This window comes from Narcine bancroftii, chromosome 1, assembly GCF_036971445.1.
Source record: "Narcine bancroftii isolate sNarBan1 chromosome 1, sNarBan1.hap1, whole genome shotgun sequence".
Taxonomy (NCBI): Eukaryota; Metazoa; Chordata; class Chondrichthyes; order Torpediniformes; family Narcinidae; genus Narcine; species Narcine bancroftii.
Window position 1 is genome coordinate 41,141,569 of NC_091469.1, and position 22,612 is coordinate 41,164,180.

The 22,612-nt window shown below is 40.5% G+C and overlaps 1 protein-coding gene across 1 annotated transcript in view; it reads right to left on the reverse strand.

The window, feature by feature from the left end:
* Positions 1-22,612, reverse strand: part of ift74 (intraflagellar transport 74) — a 125,743-nt gene that overhangs the window by 35,980 nt on the left and 67,151 nt on the right. The window contains exons 12-14 of the mRNA XM_069924691.1: positions 9,491-9,570; positions 5,492-5,545; positions 3,086-3,183 (exon numbers count right to left, since the gene is read on the reverse strand). Of these exons, the coding sequence (XP_069780792.1) occupies positions 3,086-3,183; positions 5,492-5,545; positions 9,491-9,570 (232 nt within the window). The remainder of the gene's footprint in view (positions 1-3,085; positions 3,184-5,491; positions 5,546-9,490; positions 9,571-22,612) is intronic.

Genomic DNA, 22,612 nt, shown 5'->3' on the forward strand with positions numbered 1-22,612 from the left:
ATTGTTAGCATAGCCGCTAGTGCAACACTAATATAGCGCCAATGGCCTAGGTTTGAATACGACACTGTTTCAAAGAGTTTGTGAATTCTCCCTGTGTCTATGTGGGTTTCCTCTGGGTACTCTGGTTTCCTCCTACCCTTCAAAAATGTATGGAGATTGTTGGTTATTTGGTGTATTTGAGGGGCATGGGCTTGTTGGTCAAAAGGGCCTGTCACCGTGCTGAAACTACAATTACCAAAGGTGATTTTTATCTGCTCACTAACTGAACTAATCAAACCAGCAAGTGTACGCTAGAAGAGGAATTTATTGACTACATCAAGGATTAGACTACAAGACAAGGGTTGTTTCTTTGAACAGTTTGTTACAGAATCTACTCTGGCACAGGTTATTTTAGGTTTGGTCATGCGCAATAAAATAGGAATCTGTGGTTATGGATGCTCTTAAGGAGCCGTGATCTCAATATGGTATACTTTGAGGGTGAACATACATAACTAATCTCTTCAACTTAAATAAGGACAATTATATTTGTGCAAGTAGACTGTGTCATGTAGACTGAGCAAATAGCTGAAGTATAGCTCAGTGGATGAGCAGTGGCAGCGATTTATCAGCCAGTTCATAAAGCTTCACATAACTTTTTTTCTCTCAATTAGAAAGAGAGATCCAAGAAGAAAGTTGAATCACATGCAGTTGAAAAAGGAAGTTAGGGAAAATAGTGAATTAAAATGAAGTGGTATTGACCATGTACAGAAATATTGTGGTCAGTACATATATCATGGGTCAAGGGGCCTGTTCTTATGATGTACTATTCTTTATTAAAACCAGGAGCATACTGTTATAAGATCAAACCAACAACCACAAAGAAGGCATATCACACAGGGGTAAAGATGAACAATTACTTTATTAACAAAAAATTCACCTTCAAACTTTAATTCAAAGTCCCCCTTTTTATAACAATGCCCACTGGTTACTATGTAAATTTCTATAACAGTGTAAAACTAATAAATACCCCAGCCTAAATATAACATATGTAATTAAAGTCTAAGTTATATTTCCAACCAACCCACATAAAAACTTAGACACAAAACACACAAGACTCACAAAACTTCAATTTCAACTGAAGCAAAGATCATAAACAAAATTCAGTTTGTTTGGTAAACTGAAGCCAAAAGATCTTTGAGAGAGAGAGAGAGAGCACAAAATTTGAAGTTTTCTTGTGTTGCTTGCAGAGAGAGGAACAACTGGCTTGGTCCAGATCCTTTTGGCTGTCTTCAGAATATTCCTCCTTTTTGAAATCCCAACATTCTAAACTGTCCACCAGACCATGACTTATGCTCTGGGCCTTCTTCCACTCCACAACACCCCCAGTGGTGGTTTATCGTCCAAGTCCAGAAATCTTTAGATCATTTTCTGCACATGCTCAGTCCGTCTCCCACTCTCTCTGCAGTCCACCTTCACCTTGGCTCTCTCAGGCAAACTGTCACTTTTTAACATAAAAGCACACAACACATAGGCCAATACACAACAATAAACTCTGTAACAATATATTCTTCAGGGCTCAGAGTTGACCAGAGGACTTGGAATTTTTCAAGAACCACTACCAAGAAATTAAAAAGTTAACAAAGGAAATAAATGATAAAGAGCAAAAACTGGCAGGTGATGGCAAAACAAAGTGAGGACTTCCCCAACAAAGATATTTTAAAAAAGAGATAGAGCAGATAGAGTAAACTTAGGAACCTCTGGAGAGCAAAACTAAGAATTTAATATTGAGAAATAAGGAAACATCAGTCTGCACCAATCTTTATGATGGACCTCACTGTAAATATCTCAAATATTATTGAAGGGCTAGTTTCAAAATGAATGGAGGAATTTGGAGCAATCATGATCATGAGGTGCAAGCTATTGGAAAAAAAATTAAAGGGACTAAAGTGGACAAGTTGTCAGGTCCCAATAGCTTGTATCATCGGGTGAAGTTTTCAAAACTCATTGATTTCAAGGAAGGTATCAGATTAGAAAATCACAAATGTGACTAAAAGGATGCAAGGTAAAAAGTGAATAATTAAAGACCTGTTAGCATGAGATATGTTGTTGATTAAAATGGTGAGAGTCAATAATGTCACAATCTACGAAGTAGTTAGTCATTTTAAGATGCAAGTTGGATGTGTAAGCAGTTTCCTCCAGAAGTGAATCACGAGCTTTCTCCAAAAGAGGTTGAAGAAATGAGAGCATTAGGAATATTCAAAGGAAATAGATAAATTTCTGAAAAATCTAAAGTTGAGGGCTATGAGGAACTAAACAGAAGAGCTATCAGCCATGATTTTATTGAATGGCATGGCAAGCTTGAAGCATTGAAGGGGCTGCAGCTGATATTGTTATGTCCTTAAATAGCAGTCAATTATCAGAGCAATGAGCAGGGATCTTTCAGCAGATTTGGAATAATAATCAGTTATACCAATACAATTTCCATTATATTTCCATTCTGTAAAGCATAACCATGGAGGTGCTTCATCTGCTATTAGCTAACTTTTACATAGGATAACTTCCATGGATTGTCACCTTGTCATGGTGGAGAAGCTTGTGTGGTCCTGAGAGTGATGCCATCTGGAGCTATGCTCTTGGTTGGGTCACCCATAACAGTAAAGTTGAGGGTGAGGTCCCCAACAAAGTACAATCCAACCAACAAGTGAATGAAGTTACTTTGAAATCATTGGCTGTGATGGCAGTCAAAGGCTGCAACAAATCCATAAGGTCCAATCATTGTGGTTTTCATGCCATTGGAATTAGTTGGCTGGTTTGTGAAGTATCGCGTGCTTCTTGGGAGTGCAATATTAAGTACATGTTAAACAAATACACATACAGACATATTTGCACTGTGGATCAACGGAACAAAGGCCATCTTCCTCAACTGCAAGGGAGAGCCATGACGACGACATAGGTCAGAAGGCTTATAGCCTTACAGGAATAGATCACAGGAAGTTGCAGGGATGCAGTATAGCACTTTAAAATTATTTTTAATTCTCTACTCTCCCATTGTTGTGCTAAATTGAGAAGACTAAACATATAGGTTCATGTTTGTAATTGCACTCACTCTGCTTGTGTGTTCCAGAAGGGCGACAATGCTACTTTCAAACTGAGCTTTTTGTTCCAATTCTTGATTTTTGATTTCTTCCGCCGTATCTAGAAATGCTTGAAAGACAAATGATGCCAAAATATATGACTGTTTATACACTGCATTTAATACTATTCTCCAATGGCAACAATTAGAATCTAAACTCCATTCATCTATGGCTCTAAATGAAATACCAAATTAGGCTATTCTGATCCAGACTCTGCCATTCAATAACTCTATGACTGATCTTTCACCATCATTTTTTTGCACTTTTATAGATTCTTAAGAGTTATATAGCACAGAAACTTCCATCAGCCCAACTGTTCCATGGTGACCAAGTTGCATATCTATGCTGATATCATTTGACTGCATGGCCAAAATCCCTCTAAACATTACTATCAATGTATTTTTAAACTTTGCAATTTTACCAACCTCTTCCACATCCTGTGGCAGCTTGTTCCCAATATTAACCCACTTCTGTTAAAAAAAAAATGTTGCCTCTCAGAGCCCCTTCAAATCTCTAACTTTAAAGCTATATCCACTAGTCCTATATTCTTCTAACCTGAGAAGAACACTGTGACTACCTTCTCTAGCCATATCCTTCTTAATTTTAGAAAACTCTCCAAAACTCCTGTCTCCTCCGCCTCAGAGGAAACAGTCTTATGCACCCTCTTCTCAAGCTTAATCACATTCTCCTAGCACATGGCAAACAGAACGGCACATAAAACTCCAAGTCCTGCCTAACTTGTGTTTTGTATGACTGTGCTCTTGCACTCAGTGTCAAAGCCGATGAAGGCAAACTATATACCTCTCACCACCTTGAATTACTTATCCCAATTTCTTTGATTCTTTTAGAATCTAAAACTCCATTCATCTCTACCTTGAAGTTACTAAGGGACTGAGCTCCTATAACTTCTTGGTAGAGAATTTTATTTCACTATTAACCCCTGACCCTTTACTTTCAGAGCTATATACAGTATTCCAGCTTCAGTTTCACCAGAGCCCTGCACAGATGGAGCAAAATATCTCCACTCTTATACCCAAAGCCTCTTGCAATAAAGCTGTCTTTATTGTTCGATATTATTGCACGCCTATTTTGAGAGATGTTGAACAAGGATACCTTGGGCCCTTTGAACCCCAATAACTTTCAAACTCTTACCACTTGATTAATAGTTGTATTTTTTAACCAAAGTCAATTACCTCATATTTTTCACATTATATTCTACCTGCTTGCTCTTGACTAATCACATTATTCTCTATCTCTCTGCAGCTTCTTTGTACCCTCCTTATTACTAGGATTACCAGCAAATTCAAACAGGTAAAACTCCGATAATCTGGCATTTTATTGTTCGAAAGCTGGTTGGCCATCTGGCTCATCATAGGTCTAACTATAAGCAGGAGAGGAACCCAAGCACAAGGAATAACATGCTGATAAATACAAAACTCATTATATTTTATTTAATTTAACTTAAACTAAATTTCTCACTCACTTCAAACACACCAGCTTCACTGAGAAAATGATACTATTTTGTTACATGGAAAATTAAATGTAAATGTGTTGTGGTATTACAGATACATGATCCTTTATCCAGACTTCTAAAATCTGGAAAGTTCCAAAATCCAGTAAGTGGGGAGAGAGGCGCCGGCACTTGGGGTAGGCGGCCGAGGGACTGGCGCTTGGGGGAGGTGGCCGGGGGACCGGTGCTTGGGGGAGGCGGCCAAGGGACCGGTGCTTGGGGGAGGCGGCCTAGCAACTGGAAGGGGGTGGGGGTGGATATGGCAGCACAATTCGGGTGGGCTTTCCGAAATACGGAAAAATCCAAAATTTGGAACACACTGTCCCCCAAGGGTTCCGGATAAAGGATCATGTACCTATAACATCAAATAGTCCATTAATCTATTAATCCGTCACTACTAGTCCTGACAAAAAAACTGGATGTTGTAGCTGCACTTATGGTGAAGACTGGTGGATTAAACTACATTTAGAAGACCAATAGGTTATACTGTATTTGTTTCAAAACAAGGGGTTAACAGGTAAGACAGATGAACTCAGGATCTGGAATATAATGGCCATAACATAAATATGACTGAGAAAAGGACAGAAATAGCAGCTCAGAATTCCAGGATACAGATGCTACAAACATGTTAGACGTGCAGGTAAGGGTATTTGTCTTTTTGATGAGGAAGGACGTAACAACGGAGCTTGAAGAAAATACTCTTCAGGGATCGCCCAGGAGGGCTATATGGTAGAACTTAGAACAAGAGAGGAATGACTAATTAAGAAAAGTCCAGGGTCGGCATGTTCCAATGAGAGAAAAAAAGGACAGGGATACCAAAATAAGAGAGCCTTATATGGTTGACAAATGCTCATATGTTTAAACTTACCATCCATTGATTCTTCCCTTTTCTTCAGCTCTTTGTACTTCTGATTTCGTTCTCCTAAGAAAAGGACAACATATCTACAGTTCACGTTCATGTCTATAGCAAACAATAATGACATTATGGGCCAAAGGACCTGTTCCTGAGCTGTATTGTTCTATGTTATATGTTCACAATAAGATGGAGGTACAGGAGCCTGAAGACAAACACCCAAAGGTACAAAATCACCTTCCCCTCTGCTATCAGATTTCTGAATGGACAATGAACCACAGACACTACCTCACTTTTTCTCTTCTTTTGCATTAAATAATTTATTTTTAATCGTATAATTTATAGCAATTTTGCACTTGTAATGCTGTGGCAAAATAATGAATTTCGTGACATGTTCATGACACTAAATTTGATCCTGCTTCTGCCCTCTTGCATAAGCATTTCAAAAGAAGTGCAACGCAAACATTTTCTTTGTTGCTGGGTGCTGGCTGAGTGGAAATAAATTCTCTGCACTGACAAAGGCAATTCAGGAAGTCCCTCCCTTCTCAAGTGGAAATATAATTGAGCATTAAATAACAGCTTTAAGAGCTGGGCTTTTAGGGAGGACTTTACAATCTGTGAAACTCTGTTTGGATGACTGAAGATAGGTGGCTGTAACCCTAACCCTCTAATCCAGGCACCATTCTAATAAATCTACTCTGTATAGTTTCCAAAGGCTCAACATATTTCCATCAAAAATTGGACACATTTCTCCAAATCTTTATAAAGTTGCACCCAATATTTACATAACTGCATTTCAGCTGAAATTTCATTTTTATCTCAAGATAATGGTGTTCTGCAGATGCATGGGGAAAATTGTACATAAAAGGTTCTTGTGTACTTCAAGGTAAGTGGAAGAACAGCTCCATAGTATTACAATATAACTTCAGACAGCCTAGAGAGATTCACTTAACAGAAAGATATTTAAAACATGAGAATAGGCTCAAAGAAGGCAGACAGAAGAAACCAAATCCAAATATTATATCTACAGTGCCCTCCATAATTTTTGGGAAAAATAAACTTTTTTATTTCCTTTATTTGCCCCTGTGCTCCAGTTTTAAATTTGTAATCAAGCAATTCAGATGTGATTAAAGTGCACAATGCAGATTCTATTCGGTTATTTGTATACATTTTGGTTTGATCATGTAGAAATAACAGCATGTTTGATACATAGTTCCTTAATTTCAGGGAACCATAATGTTTGGGACATTTGGCTCCATTGTGCGTGTTTCTACTGGGACACCTCGTATCACCCAGCATCACCGCGAATTTTTGTCCCCCGCATCACCTCGTATTTTACGACTACCCGAACTGTTTCTACTGAGCGATAAACACGCGGTGATGCGGGGCAATACGAGGTGATGCGGGACGATGCGAGGTGACCAGGAAGTCGCGTATTTTAAGGTCACATATCAGGTCGTTTTGTTTTCCCATCCAAAATGCCCTTCACCATCATTTCCTGCCATTTTGTGATCAAGAATCGCTGAAGATCAAATGTCCAGTTGATACTGTCCGACATATTCCAACGAAGAAACGAAAAAGTTATTATAACGACAGACAAGCTTGATATTTGTCCAGGGAAATTACTCCAATTTAATGATACACAAAGGAACAGCGGAGGTGATATGAAAGCAGTATAGCTAGCTAGTAGGTAGCTTGTGCAGTATATATACGCAATAAGATAATGCTCTGTGCCAGTGCGTGCATGTGATGATCAATTGAAAAGTGCGGGTGAAAAATTGAGACTTCCGGTACACCGCGAATTAATTACTCGCTGTGTTTCTACTGAAAAATCGTCCCTTGCATCACCGCGCATCGACCACCTCAAAAGGTGGACGAGGAGCACCTCGCATCGGCCACTACTCGATGTGTTTCTACTAAGGAAAAATTCGAGGTGTTACCTCGCATCGCCCCGAATTTTCATCACTCAGTAGAATCACGGCCATTGATGATGTAACTGCTGATGGGAGTAGCAAAATTAATTCTGAGGTGTATGGAAACATTTGCTCAAATTCGAGAAAATGCCTCCAAGCACATTAGACAGTGCTTCATCCTACAGCAAGACAATGATCCCAAACATACTGCTGAAGTAACAAAGAAGTTTTTGAAAACTGAAAACTGTAAAATTCTTAAATGGCCAAGTCTGTCACCTGATCTAAATCCAATTGAGTATGCCTTCCTTATGCTGAAGAAAAAACTTAAGAGGACAAGCTCCAATACAAGTAGAAGAAGGGGCATGGCAAAGCATGACATGATACTCAGCAACTTGTGATATCTATGAATCACTGACTTAAAGCAGTCATTGCATGCAAGGATAAGCAACAAAGTACTAAACATGACTACTTTAATATACATACCATTATTAGTCTCATATCTTTGACCCAAACATTATAGAGGACACTATACATATTACCATATAAACCACTTTTTGCCTTTTAAAAGGGACCTTGTCAAATGCCTTATCAAAGTCCATGCATATAACATTCACTGCCTTGCCCTCATCAACCACCATGAAATTGGTAAGGCATGACTTGCCCCTCACAAAGCCATGCAGATTGTCTTTAATCTGACCATGACTTTACAATAGTTTTTCCATCACTGATGAGGCTTACTGGCCTATAATATTCCAGATTATCCTTTCTCCCTCTTGAATAAAAGTACTAAATAAGATGCTCTCCAGTCCTCTAGGATGTCTCCTGTTGCAAGTGAGGATGCAAAGATCTCAGTCAAGGTCCCAGCAATCTCTTCATTTGTCTCTTTCAATCACCAGGGATATATCCCATCAGCCTGAGGAGATTTGTCCACCTTAATGCTCCTCAAGAAACCCGACACTACCTCTTTTTTGGTCTCAAAATTCCCAAACACATAATCTACATTATGCTCACTGAGGCAAAGTACTTAATTATTAGCTTACTTCTTTCCTCTGACACCAAGCATAAATTCTATCCTTTGTCTTTAAGTGATTTTATCACCCGAGTTATCCTCTTGTTTTTTAATGCAAGTATAGAAAACCTATGGATGTTCTCTTTCATTCTTTTTTTTTATTGGTTTTTATAATAAATACAGCACCATGAAGAAAAAGGAACGAAACTGAAAATACAATATCACACACACACACACACACACACACACATATATCTATCTATATATCTATATATATATATAAATAAATAAACTCGGTCCCCCCTCCACTGCACTAACCAAAAAAACACATCTGAGCAGCTTATCCTGAGCATTACATATATTTTGTAGTTTTTGATTCACACTATGAATGAAAAAACTAAAGGTATGACTAATATCTCATCTGGAAGAGTGAATACATCTAATCACATTAAAAACATTTACGTCAAATGAAAAGACAAAGGGTCACTATGTATCTTCAAATTTCACTGATGAATCAAATACATGATATCTAATTTTTTCTTAATTTAAACAGGACATAATATGAGAGAACCACTTGAAACACTTTTGGAGGTATAGAGACTTTCCATTTGAATAAGATGGCTCTTCTAGCCAACAATGTAAAGAAAGTTACAACCCATTGCACAAGTACAGAAAACATCCCCATGTCTGCTTCAATAACCTCAAAAAGAGCAGTTATTGGATTGGGTCGCAGCTCCACTTGAAATACAGTTGAAAATATATTAAAAAATTCTTTCCAATGGATTTTTTCAGATAACTGTTAATTTTTTTTTTTTAAAAACCAGTCCAGTTGCAACAGCAAATCACTTGTAACAGTGTTTGAACAACAAACAAGGGAAGGCTTTTTAAGCATAAAATAATGTTTAATTCTCACCCAAAAAACAACCTGAACAAAATAAGTCATTCGGCTTCAAAAATTTTCAGATAAATGAGAATTTTTGATTTTTTGGAGCTGATCAGACATCACTTCTGGGTCCAAAAATTTTTTGGATCAACAAGGATTTTGGATAATCGGAGTTGAACTGTACTCCAATTCAGTTTTAAATAACCCACCTTGGTGCTCCTCCAAATCCATATCAAGTCGCCGAATCTCCTCAGTTACATGGTTAATCTTCTCCCTCATCTCTGTAAGTCTAGAAATAAATATTCATAAGCATCATTTGTATATTAAATATAGCAAAGGATGGAATTACAAAACTAGATATTGATGCTAACAGTGCCAGCAGGATTAATATTAACAAATGAATAAAATTCATAAATTGAAAGCTTTCATTCACAATGCTATCAAGAATCATATACCAATAACTTGCTCATAGATGCCCTTTTGAAATTTTGCCAGGTTTACTAAGCCCAAAGTTTTCAATTCACATGTGGACCAAAGAGATGAATTTCAAAGGTGAGGTGAGATTGGCATCAAGAAAATCATTGGACCATAAATGGCATCAAGGTGCCTGAGAAAAATTGAAACCATTGTAGAACTTCCTCAGGGGAGTGATCTTGGCTTAATCCAGTTGCTTCATAAATGATTATCTTTCCATCACAATATCAGAAGTGAGGATGTTCACTAATGATTGCATCATGTTCAATTCCACATAAAACTCTGCAGCAAATGAAGCAGTTTATACTTGTATGCAACAAGAACTTGGCAACATTCAGATATTGCCTAATAAGTGGTAAGGAACAATAATTCAAGGTTTCTTTTATTATCACACAATAATACATGAAAAATGCAACATACATGATATACTTCTTTTAAATCTGCTATAAGGCAAACAAAAACCCTTTTCACACTTTCAACCCTCCTAGGAAGCAGGTAAACTTACTGGACATGCTACACCCGAAGAGCCATGATTAACTTGGTTCATCGGGAACTGGGGATTTTAAGGGGGGGTCCCACCTCCAACGTGATGTATTATGTACTCACAGGGCAGTGAAATCGTAGAGGGAATAAAGCACATACGTTTAAAAGATTGTGAGAAAAAACACGTACAGTTTAATAAGACATATGTGCTCAATGTTCAAAAGACGGTGTTGAAAAATGCGCACAGTTTAATAAGACTTGCGCGTTCAATGTATAAAATACCATGGGAAAATCGACTGCAATTGGCTTCAGACTGTTCAAACTTAGGAGAAACCCAAAGACCAGCTTGACATTATTCTCTAAACAATAGAGTACAACAATAATTTACATAGCATTACATTGTATTAGGTATTAAAAGTAATCTTGTGATGATTTAAAGAACAGGTATGTGCTAACAGCCCCATCAGCTGTGCTCTGACAGCCATGCTGACTGCACTGTTATATTTCACAGCCCTGCCAGCCGCACTCTAACATTACCGCTGGTCGCACTCTAACAGACTGATCCAAGCACTAATAGTACCCGGTTATTCAAGTAGACCATTCACACCGCCACAGAGTTAACGAGTTAACTTGGCCAGGCTCTGACACTTACCTCCAAGAGTCAGAGCCCGGTTGATTCTAACTCACCCTGCCCAGTTCGGATGTTTCCCACCATGCGATTACCAGGTATGGACCTGCTAAATTACCCAGTTCAACCCACATATATTTGGTGGTGTGAAGTCACCACGAACACTGCCCAGTGCCCTTAACAATAGGAGAAAGAGAAGCAAAAGAGAGTTCCTTTTGAGTCATTAAATGTTTGTGGATTCGCCTCCTATGCTCCTGCAGCCTCTGCAGATCCTCAGACTCCTGTTTGATTCATTGGCATCCCGAGTTCTAGATCCAAGCCTCTGACATGATCAGGAAGCTTTCAGCACCCGAGATCTTTTGGGAGCTCTTCCTCCCCTCAACATCCCCTTGAAGTCCAGTTCCAATACCTAATCCCCATGAGCCAGTGTCAAGGACCCCACAGCCCATCTAGGACCCCCGACCACATCACCTATAGCCTCTTTGGGTTCCTCAGCCACCGAGCCTTTCACTGGTATGCTGTCATGGTCACTGTCCTGTAGGATTGTCTCCCATGCTTCTTTTCGACAGGGGATGTTCTCCCCATTTCTGGTGGCATGCGCCAGTCAGCTGATCTCCCAGAGTCTGCAGCCCCTCATGGCCACTGCTGAGTAATAGCACTGTCAAGTCAACCAATTTCTAATACAAGAGAGAATCTACCCTTTTAATCTGGCATTCAATGGCATTACCATCGTCAAAATCTCCACCATGAACAGCCAAGGGAAGATCATAAATCCTAAATCTTTGGCTTGGCTTCGCGGACGAAGATTTATGGAGGGGGTAAAAAGTCCACGTCAGCTGCAGGCTCGTTTGTGGCTGACAAGTCCGATGCGGGACAGGCAGACACGATTGCAGCGGTTGCAAGGGAAAATTGGTTGGTTGGGGTTGGGTGTTGGGTTTTTCCTCCTTTGCCTTTTGTCAGTGAGGTGGGCTCTGCGGTCTTCTTCAAAGGAGGTTGCTGCCCGCCAAACTGTGAGGCGCCAAGATGCACGGTTTGAGGCGTTATCAGCCCACTGGCGGTGGTCAATGTGGCAGGCACCAAGAGATTTCTTTAGGCAGTCCTTGTACCTTTTCTTTGGTGCACCTCTGTCACGGTGGCCAGTGGAGAGCTCGCCATATAATACGATCTTGGGAAGGCGATGGTCCTCCATTCTGGAGACGTGACCCATCCAGCGCAGCTGGATCTTCAGCAGTGTGGACTCGATGCTGTCGACCTCTGCCATCTCGAGTACTTCGACGTTAGGGGTGTAAGCGCTCCAATGGATGTTGAGGATGGAGCGGAGACAACGCTGGTGGAAGCGTTCTAGGAGCCGTAGGTGGTGCCGGTAGAGGACCCATGATTCGGAGCCGAACAGGAGTGTGGGTATGACAACGGCTCTGTATACGCTTATCTTTGTGAGGTTTTTCAGTTGGTTGTTTTTCCAGACTCTTTTGTGTAGTCTTCCAAAGGCGCTATTTGCCTTGGCGAGTCTGTTGTCTATCTCATTGTCGATCCTTGCATCTGATGAAATGGTGCAGCCGAGATAGGTAAACTGGTTGACCGTTTTGAGTTTTGTGTGCCCGATGGAGATGTGGGGGGGCTGGTAGTCATGGTGGGGAGCTGGCTGATGGAGGACCTCAGTTTTCTTCAGGCTGACTTCCAGGCCAAACATTTTGGCAGTTTCCGCAAAGCAGGACGTCAAGCGCTGAAGAGCTGGCTCTGAATGGGCAACTAAAGCGGCATCATCTGCAAAGAGTAGTTCACGGACAAGTTTCTCTTGTGTCTTGGTGTGAGCTTGCAGGCGCCTCAGATTGAAGAGACTGCCATCCGTGCGGTACCGGATGTAAACAGCGTCTTCATTGTTGGGGTCTTTCATGGCTTGGTTCAGCATCATGCTGAAGAAGATTGAAAAGAGGGTTGGTGCGAGAACACAGCCTTGCTTCACGCCATTGTTAATGGAGAAGGGTTCAGAGAGCTCATTGCTGTATCTGACCCGACCTTGTTGATTTTCGTGCAGTTGGATAATCATGTTGAGGAACTTTGGGGGACATCCGATGCGCTCTAGTATTTGCCAAAGCCCTTTCCTGCTCACGGTGTCGAAGGCTTTGGTGAGGTCAACAAAGGTGATGTAGAGTCCTTTGTTTTGTTCTCTGCACTTTTCTTGGAGCTGTCTGAGGGCAAAGACCATGTCAGTGGTTCCTCTGTTTGCGCGAAAGCCGCACTGTGATTCTGGGAGAATATTCTCGGCGACACTAGGTATTATTCTATTTAGTAGAATCCTAGCGAAGATTTTGCCTGCAATGGAGAGGAACGTGATTCCCCTGTAGTTTGAGCAGTCTGATTTCTCGCCTTTGTTTTTGTACAGGGTGATGATGGTGGCATCACGAAGATCCTGAGGCAGTTTACCTTGGTCCCAACAAAGCTTGAAAAACTCATGCAGTTTGGCATGCAGAGTTTTGCCGCCAGCCTTCCAGACTTCTGGGGGGATTCCATCCATACCTGCTGCTTTGCCACTTTTCAGTTGTTCGATTGCCTTATATGTCTCATCCAGGGTGGGAACCTCATCCAGCTCTAGCCTTAGGGGCTGTTGAGGGAGCTGGAGCAGGGCGGAATCTTGGACTGAGCGGTTGGCACTGAAAAGAGATTGGAAGTGTTCTGACCATCGGTTGAGGATGGAGATCTTGTCGCTGAGGAGGACTTTGCCGTCTGAGCTGCACAGCGGGCTTTGGACTTGGGGTGAGGGGCCGTACACAGCCTTTAGAGCCTCGTAGAAACCCCTGAAGTCGCCAATGTCCGCGCTGAGCTGTGTTCGTTTGGCGAGGCTAGTCCACCACTCATTTTGGATCTCCCGGAGTTTGCGCTGAAGATGGCTGCATGCGCGACGGAAGGCTTGTTTCTTCTCTGGACAGGACGGCTTTGTAAGGTGAGCCTGGTGGGCAGCTCGCTTCTTTGCCAGCAGCTCCTGGATTTCCTGGCTGTTTTCGTCAAACCAGTCCTTGTTTTTCCTGGAGGAGAAGCCCAGTACCTCTTCAGTGGATTGCAATACTGTGACTTCAAAAGCAGTTCAGAGGCTGAAGGTACATTCACCATCTATAATGAACAAATGTGATGAAATATTCCCATCTTGCCTGGTGATGTGCAACACCGACAGGAGATTGGACACCATCCAGGGCAGAGAGGTCTACTTGACTGGCACTCCTTTCATCTAAATATTATTTCCCTCTGCTCCCTATGTACCATGGCTATAAAATGCACTGTAGTTAATCATGGAGTCTTGAGTTATACAGAGCAGAAAAAGGGCCTTTGGTCCAACTCATTAATTCTTACCAATTTGCCTTCCTGCATGTTATCCAGAGAAGTCAACCTCCACATAGTACAGAAGGCAAGAATAAAAAATATAGCACTACAATAAGACAAAAGGGTAGGATATCCTGTAAAGAAACAACGTACAGTTAAACCATGGAATGTATCATCTTAAGACTAATGGGAGTTCCATTCAAGAGTCTGATAACAGAAGGAAAGAAACTAATCTTGAATCAAGAGTTACACGTTTACGAACTTGCGTATCTTTGGCCATAAGGGAGGGGCAAGAACACTGTGATGGAGCTGAAATATGCCTTTTTATTGGCTGTTTTCCTGAGGTGAAAACAGTTCATATACTGTAGGGGAGGCTTGTTTGGTGATTTCTTGGGCTACTTTCACAACTGCAATTTTTTTTTTTCCAGTAAAGCGTCTCCCATACAAAAAATGATACATCGGGAAGGATACTTTCTTACCTATAGGTGCATCCATAAATAATGGTAAGATACACTGGGGACATGCCGAATTATCTCATTCTTCTGAAGAAATAGAGATGTTGGTGCGATTGGAACAGAACAGGCTTTTGGACAATACTGTGCCTAAAAACTTACGACTCTTCACCATTTCAATGACATCAATACAACAAGGTTCGTGTGGTCCATTGTACTTAAGTCAATGACCATTTCTTTCATTTTGGAAACATTAAGGGAGATTGTTGCTCTGAAGCCATGTTTACAGATTCTCTATCACCTTTCTGTCTAGTAAATCATAAAGGTGTGGCGGCTCACCAATAGGCAGTCGAACCGGTCCCGCTTGTAAACCACGCACCAGGGCAGCCGGCCAAAATGGCGCTGTCGGGGGTTTCCCTTCCTCCCAGCATGGGGCTCAGAAGCCTGCGCTGGGGGACCACGTGACGCCCGGGTGATGTCAGCGCCCTCCAGCGCAGTTCTCAGCCAGGTCCGGGCTGGGAGTATGTGCAGCCCAGCAGCCCGCAATAAACCAATCTGCTTACTGAGCTCAACCCCTCTGGATATGTGTGTTCTTTCAGAAGCAGTGTAGCTGCTGCTACAATGGCATGAATAAACTGAATAATCAATAATCACAATCTTTTTTCCAGGGTTTGTGATTCTTGAATATAGATTTAAGATTCAAGATTCCTTGATTGTCATCAACACAAAGTATGCAAAAAAATTTTGTTTGTTTGCTCTGTAACTGCACACAAAGAGGTGGCACTTGTCCAGCACCACTATCTTGATGAGAAAAAGAAGCAAAAGGAAGTCCCTTCAAATCCCCCCAACTCCTCTGATGCCACTCCAGTAACCTTTGTAGCCATACAGACTCCTGACCATTCCAGTGGTGAACCAAAGCGTGAGTCAACGAAATCAGTTTCCACTGCCCCTGGGTCGACACCACAGAATGATTAAGAAGTTGTCAGCACCAAAGGCTGCTTGTGAGCCCTGCTCACTAACACACCACCAATTTTGGTGTCATTCGCAAACTTATTTATCATGCCACTGTAGCGCTAACTTCAAGGAGCAAAATTGAAAGAAACCACAAGCTGAGGTGAGTTTCAGTTTCAACTGTTTATTTGAAAGCCCGAACAATGTCTTTTAAGAGGCGAGTGCGAAACCCGTCACCGCGTTCGCTGTGATGTCATAACGCAGCCAAAAAGCATGTGCGATGGCCAAGGCCACGAGGAATCCCCGAAACCGATGGTGCCATCTTAATGCAGCTGCTCTGCTACCACGGCTGTCATACGCGGAGCCGAATCACCTGTGGCGTGATGTGAGCTGCCACACGACCCCCCCCCCCCCCCAGAACCGGCTTTAGTGTCCCGACGCTTTGGGCAGCTGCCCTCGTTTTTTGGGCTGTGCAGTAATGATCAGTTGACTGAGGTCTAAGTGGGCCGCTTTTAGCCTGTCTGCCGTGAACAGCTCCTCTTTGCCCCCAATGTCCAGAGTGAAAGTTTTGCCCGAATGGCATAAGACCTTGTACGGGCCTTCATAAGGCCGTTGGAGGGGGGGGCTGGGTGTGGACTGCGCTGAATGAACACAAAGTCGCCAGTGGATAAGTTTTTGGGGGTGTACGCCGGCTGGTTGCCGTGGTTGGGGGGAATGCAAACGCGGCCAACTTGTCCCGCAAGTCCTGTAGCAATGCCCTTCTTTCAGTGCCTGAGTCAGGGAGAAAAACTCACTGGGTAGGGATAGGGGTGCGCCATAGACCAGTTCCACGAAGGATGCCTGCATATCTTCCTTGGGTGCTGTCCTGATGCCCAGCAGGTCCCAGGTGAGCTCCTCCACCCAATTGGGGCTATCTAGCCGAGCCTTGAAGGCTGATTATAAGTGGCGGTGGAAATGTTCCATGAGTCCATTGGCCTGAGGATGATAGGTGGTGGTGTGATGCAGCTTGATGCCCAGAAGAGTTGCAAGTTGTGTTCAGAGCACAGATGTGAACTGTCCACCTCTGTCACTGGTCATGTGTGCCAGCACCCCAAATCTCACAATCCAATGGGTTAGCAGAGCCCTGGCACAGAAGTCAGTTGAGGTGTCCTTGAGGGGAATGGCTTCTGGCCACCTTGTTGTGCAGTCGACCACCATGAGGAGGTAACGGGCAGTCCTGAAGACTGGCAGTGGGCCCACAATATTGACATGGATGTGCTCGATCCGTTTTGTCGGGGAGGAGTCGAAGTGCTGAAATGGGGTCCTGATGTGGCGGTGGACCTTGACAACCTGACATTGAGTGCAGTTACAGACCATCTGCGTGACCTGCTTCCTCAGGCCATGCCACACGAACCTTTCCGCTACCATGCAAATCGTGGCTTTGATGGACAGGTGCGCAAGGTCATGCACCGTTTTGAAGGCCTGGTGCCTCCATTGCTCAACTCCAGTTCCTACTTCCTTTCTCTCTCCACCTAACCTTGACTCCTCCCCACTTCCTTCCCCCACACCTTGATGAAGGCCCAAGCCCAAAAATTTGGTGATATACCTTTACCTTTGCTACTTAAAGGCACTATTTGACCTGCTGAGTTTCTTCAGCATTTGTATGCTTTTTCCACTTACCATGATGTCTACAGAATCCTGTGTTTTGCACCAGACTTTGAAACTCTGCTGCAAGAGATTGGAGGTCTGGGTCAACACTTTACAAGTGTGGAGAATGCCATTAAAATGCTTACCACTACAGTAAGAGATGTGGATGAAGCTATTAATGATTTAAATGAAAGAGTGCACAGAGCCGAGAAGATCTTGGCAAGCATGATAAACAAATCGAAGAACGACAAATTAAAGAACAAAAGAAACCAGCTGAACAATGGATGACAGATAAGCAGCTTCTTTTGGATAAATTAGATCATATGGAGAACTTCAGTTGGAGGAACAATGTGCGAATTATTGGCCTGAGCGAAGGTGCAGAAAGCAGAGATGCAGTGAAATTCTTCGAGACTTGGATCCCTCATGTCCTTCGCACCGATGAACTCGGCGACCGAGTGCACATTGAACACGCTCATTGAACATTGAGACCGAGGAGAATGGGTGAAGCCTGTCCTCAACCCATTCTACTGAGATTGCTGAGCTTCAAGGATAGAGAGACGATCCTAAAAGTTGTTTATGAAAGTATTCAAAACTCTGGTTCTCCCTTGAAATGGGACAAGCAGAGCTCATGTTCTTCCAGAACTTTTTTAACGCAGTGATTCAGAGAAGACGACAATTTGGCGTGGTGAAGAAGCAACTCCAAGAAAAGAACTTTAAATGCACAATGCTGTACCAAGCAATGTTGAGAACAGACATTTCTGAAGGCAATAGAAAATATTTTAAATTGAAAGAAGTGGAAGAATTTATCGACAACTATAAAGAAGAACAGTGAAGCTGACAGTGAAAGACTGGTATAAGTCAGATATTTAAGGACATAGTAGTTTTATTTTTTGTGTGGTGATCATCTTAAATTTTATGATGAAATGTCTAAGTTTTATCCTATCTATGACTCAGGGAGCTTGGAGAATGGAAAGAAGATTCTGAAGGAACAGCATGGTACAACTCTGGCTTAAGTTGGGGGGGGGGTAATGGCATAAATGGGGGAGATAAGTTTTCAAGATGGCGCTTTAGTGGGGGGTGGGGGGTTCTTCTTCTTTCTCCCTGAAGGCTTTAGCACGTTTTCTTCACAGGCCTCAGGGACTTCCTGTCTATGTCACTGCTGGAGCTGAGGTTGCATGATTTTTAGGGCGAGATCACAGATCATGAAACAGTTAATGTACTTTTATATTTACACAGAATTTTTAATATGTTATTATGAATAAGTCATTGAAGTTTATGAGTTTATGTTTTAATGTCAACAATTTGAATGGGTTGGTCAAAAGGAAAAGAATACTCTCTTATTTAAAAAAGATAAAAGCTCACATAGTATTTCTCAAAGAAACACATCTTACTAAAGTGGAACATAACAAATTGAGGTGATTGTGGGGGTGGGGGGGTCTTCTCTTCCTCATTCAATTAGAAATGCAGGCATGCCAATTTTGATTAATAAGAATGTCCTGATCGCTGTAGAAAATGTCTCCATGGACCAAGTGGGTAGATATGTAATGATCAATAGTAAACGTTACTCAGAATCATGGAAGCTAATGAATATTTATGGCCTGAATTATGATGATGAGATCTTTATGAAGGATGTATTTTTAAAAGCTGCAGAGGGAAGGAAAAATATATTGATTGGAGGGGACTTTAATTTTTGATTGGATCTGATCCTAGATAAATCAGCAAAAACGGTAACAAGAGACAAGGCAGCTAAATTAACTCTCTCACATATGAAAGATTTAAACTTGATGGATGTATGGAGGCAGTCTAACCCTAAGGAGAGAGATTATTCATTTTATTTAAAAAAAATGACTCACATGCCAGAATAGATTTATTTTTGCTATTGTCACATCTGAAAGATCGAGTAGTAAAAACTGAATACTTACCTAGGCTGCACTCAGATCACTTGCCGCTAACCTTGTAATACAATTATCAGAGAAGCAGGAAAGTAAATACAGATGGCGATTAAATATTATGTTACTAAAAATGGAGGATTTTAAACAATTTGTATGACAACAGATTTAATTTTTTTGTGAAACTAATTTGGGATCAATGGACAATAGCTTTATAATAAGGGATGGGATACGTTAAAGGCATATTTGAGAGGACAAATTATTTCATATACAAAAAAGATTAAAAGAGAATTTAATGTGGAAATAAATAAATTGGAGATGGAAATAGGGGAATTAGAAAAGGAGTACCTAAGGATGGGAAATAAAGACAAATATAGATCACTGGAAAATAAGAAAATCCTATACAACACCTTACAAACATATAGAATAGAAGACTATATGAAATACAAAACAGAAATGCTATGAATTGGGAGAAAGAGCGCATAAAGTATTATAGCGAGAGCTATAAATGCTATACGAAAGGAAAATGACATGATTACATACAATCAAAAAGAGATAAATTAAACTTTTCAACAATATTACTATAATGTATATAAATATGACTCGCTGGGGGATGAAGCCAAAATAGCTAAGTTCATAGAAGAATTAGAACTCTTGAAGTTGATGAGGACAGACAGGAATTAAATTTACAATTTACCAGGGAAGAAATTGAAAAAAACACTGGAGACGCTTCAAGCTAGCAAAGCCCTGGGCGAAAATGGATTTCCGTTCGTGTTTTATGAAGAATTTAAAGAGCTGTTAATGCCCTTGTTTATAGATGTAATAGAACAAGCAGTGAAAACCCAGAAATTACCGGATTCCTTCTCATCAGCAATAATTACTGTCCAAAAAGAACAGAGATCCTGTTGTGACAGATTATGTTATATTTTATATTGTATATAGATATGTTTTACAGGAGATAAATTGCGGCAGTTTTTTTTAGTGTAGGTCACATACAAACACTTCAAAACAGATCTCATTTAAAATGCCAGAGCTCTGCTCAAGTCAGACAGTCCAGGTTCCGAGTGCCTTTGCACAAACTTTGAAGAATGCTTATAAGGACTTCACAAGTAGGTGTTAATTGGACATGCTGTGGAGAAATGGATTATTGTTTTGGAAAGCAACAGCTGAACAAACTCAGATTAGGTCCAGAGCCACAATCTGTCTGAGTGCAGTTGGCTGTTCTAAGAGGGGCATGTGATTTTCTCTGTGTGTGTGTGAGAAAGAGAGAGAGAGAGAGAGAGAGAGAGAGAGAGAGAGAGGAGGGGGAGAGGGAGAGAGAGAGGGGGGGAGAGGGAGAGAATTCAGTCCTACAGTTCAGCAGCAGCAGCTGGGACTGGAACAGGACAAGCTGGCAAACTTTTGGAAAACCCCATTTTGAAGATGGGTTGTGAGTTCTTAGTTCACCCTGGTCAAAGAAAGCCCTTGTGGTCTATACAAGAGGAAATGGCTAGCTGTATAATGTTTCACTTGAAATAAGGGACCTGAAATAAAGAGATTATCAAATAAGGGACCTGAAAGAAAGAGGTTATCATCTGGAAAACCCTGATGGAACAAGTTTCTTCAGCAAGACACTGAAGTGGCTAATAAGAAGGGATCAGTTGTGGGTATCCAACAATCAACAAATCTCTCTCTGAAAACTGACAAGAACCTCTCTGAGTGGTAACCATTTACCTTTCAAACACCAAAGCCTGGTGAAATTCATAAATGTTAAATTCTGTGCAAAGTACAAGAATTGCCTGCAATCAGTGATCTTGGAGGAGTGGAGAAGTGAGATTGGACTGTGAATTAAAGAACTTTTCTGAACTTATATACACTTTACATAGACATGCATTTAGAATTGGAATGGGGTTAAGTTAATAGTAATAAGTTAAAGTTTGATCCTGCTTTCACGTTTAAAAATAATTAAAAGCAACTTTTGTTTAATTAACTATTTGTTTTGGTGAATTTCTATTGCTGCTAGGTTTTGAGGTTCTCTGGGCTCATAACATTATGAAAACTTCATCTTATCAACCGATATCTCTTTTGAATGTAGATTACAAAATAATAGCGAAAACATGAGCAAACAGATTGGGACAATTTTTACCTAAATTAATTTACATAGATCAAGTAAGATTTGTTAAAGCGAGGCAAGCATCAAACAACTTGGCGTGACTGTTTAACACAATACACTTAGCTCAGTCACAGAAGGACCCCAATATAGTAGTATCTTTAGATGCAGAAAAGGCATTCAACAGACTTGAGTGGCCCTTTTTGTTTAAAACATTGGAAAAGTTAGGTATATGACGAGGATTTATAGATTGGGTTAAGGATCTATACCCTGGAGCTTTTATTGGATAACTATTCAAGAGTAAAAGGGAAAAATGGTGGAAGAGTACTAAAATTGAATTGTACAATGCTTAATGAGGTTTGAATTTTGTTTTAAGATGGTGGTTTATGTGTCTAATATGATGATAGATGTGAAGTTAGTTGATATTTGGTGAAGGTTTATCTCTATAGAGAAAGTTTTTTTTCATCTTTTTTTTCATGCTACAATATTTTTTTTAAGAATTGATTATTGTTTAAGAATTTTTGATAGATAATGTTACTAACTTTACTAATTTTTTATATTAAGTTTGTGTTAAATATATGTTTCATCTTAACTCCGTTTGTTAAATATATGCATTTAAGTTTGATTTAAATATGTTTTTTAAGTCTGATATCTTAGTATTAATTACTTTTCTTTTTGTTAGTATTTTAATCGGTTATGTTTTTGTTTTTTTTTGTAAGTGGGTTTTTTTCTCACATATATTATTAACTTTATTAATTCTTCACTCTTTATTTTGGGGGGAAAGGGGGGGTTGGACTAATTTGAGTTGGGTTATTAATGTGTAATAATTATTGGGGAGGGTATAGTTTATTTAGATTACTGATACTGTATTGTAATTTTATTATTTTATTCTTAATTTTTTTAAATGTAATCCTATATGTTATTCATGTTATAAAATCTTAAATAAAGTTTAAAAAAAAAGGATCTATACCAAAATCCATAGGCAAAAATAATAACTAATAACCAGGTATCAGGAATGTTCTCATTAAGCCGATCGAGCAGGCAGGGCTGCCCCCTTCCTCCAGCGCTATTTGTTATGGTGATAGAACCTATGGCAGAAATGATTACAGGTGATCTTAAAATTAAAGGCTTCGAAGCCGGACATGTTCAACACAAGATTAGTTTGTTTGCTGATGATGTACGGCTGTATATGTCTTGATCTGAACGTTCCATGGAGAAATTACAGGAAATCTTAATAAAATATGGGAGAGTATCAGGATATAAAATAAATACGGAAAAAAGTGAAATTTTACCAATAACAAACCAAAATTATGATCACTTTAAAGTAAACAGTATGCTTAAATGGAAAAATGATGGGGTTAAATATTTAGGAATCATGCTCGATAACAATTTGAAAAATCTATATAAATGGAATTACTCTCCCT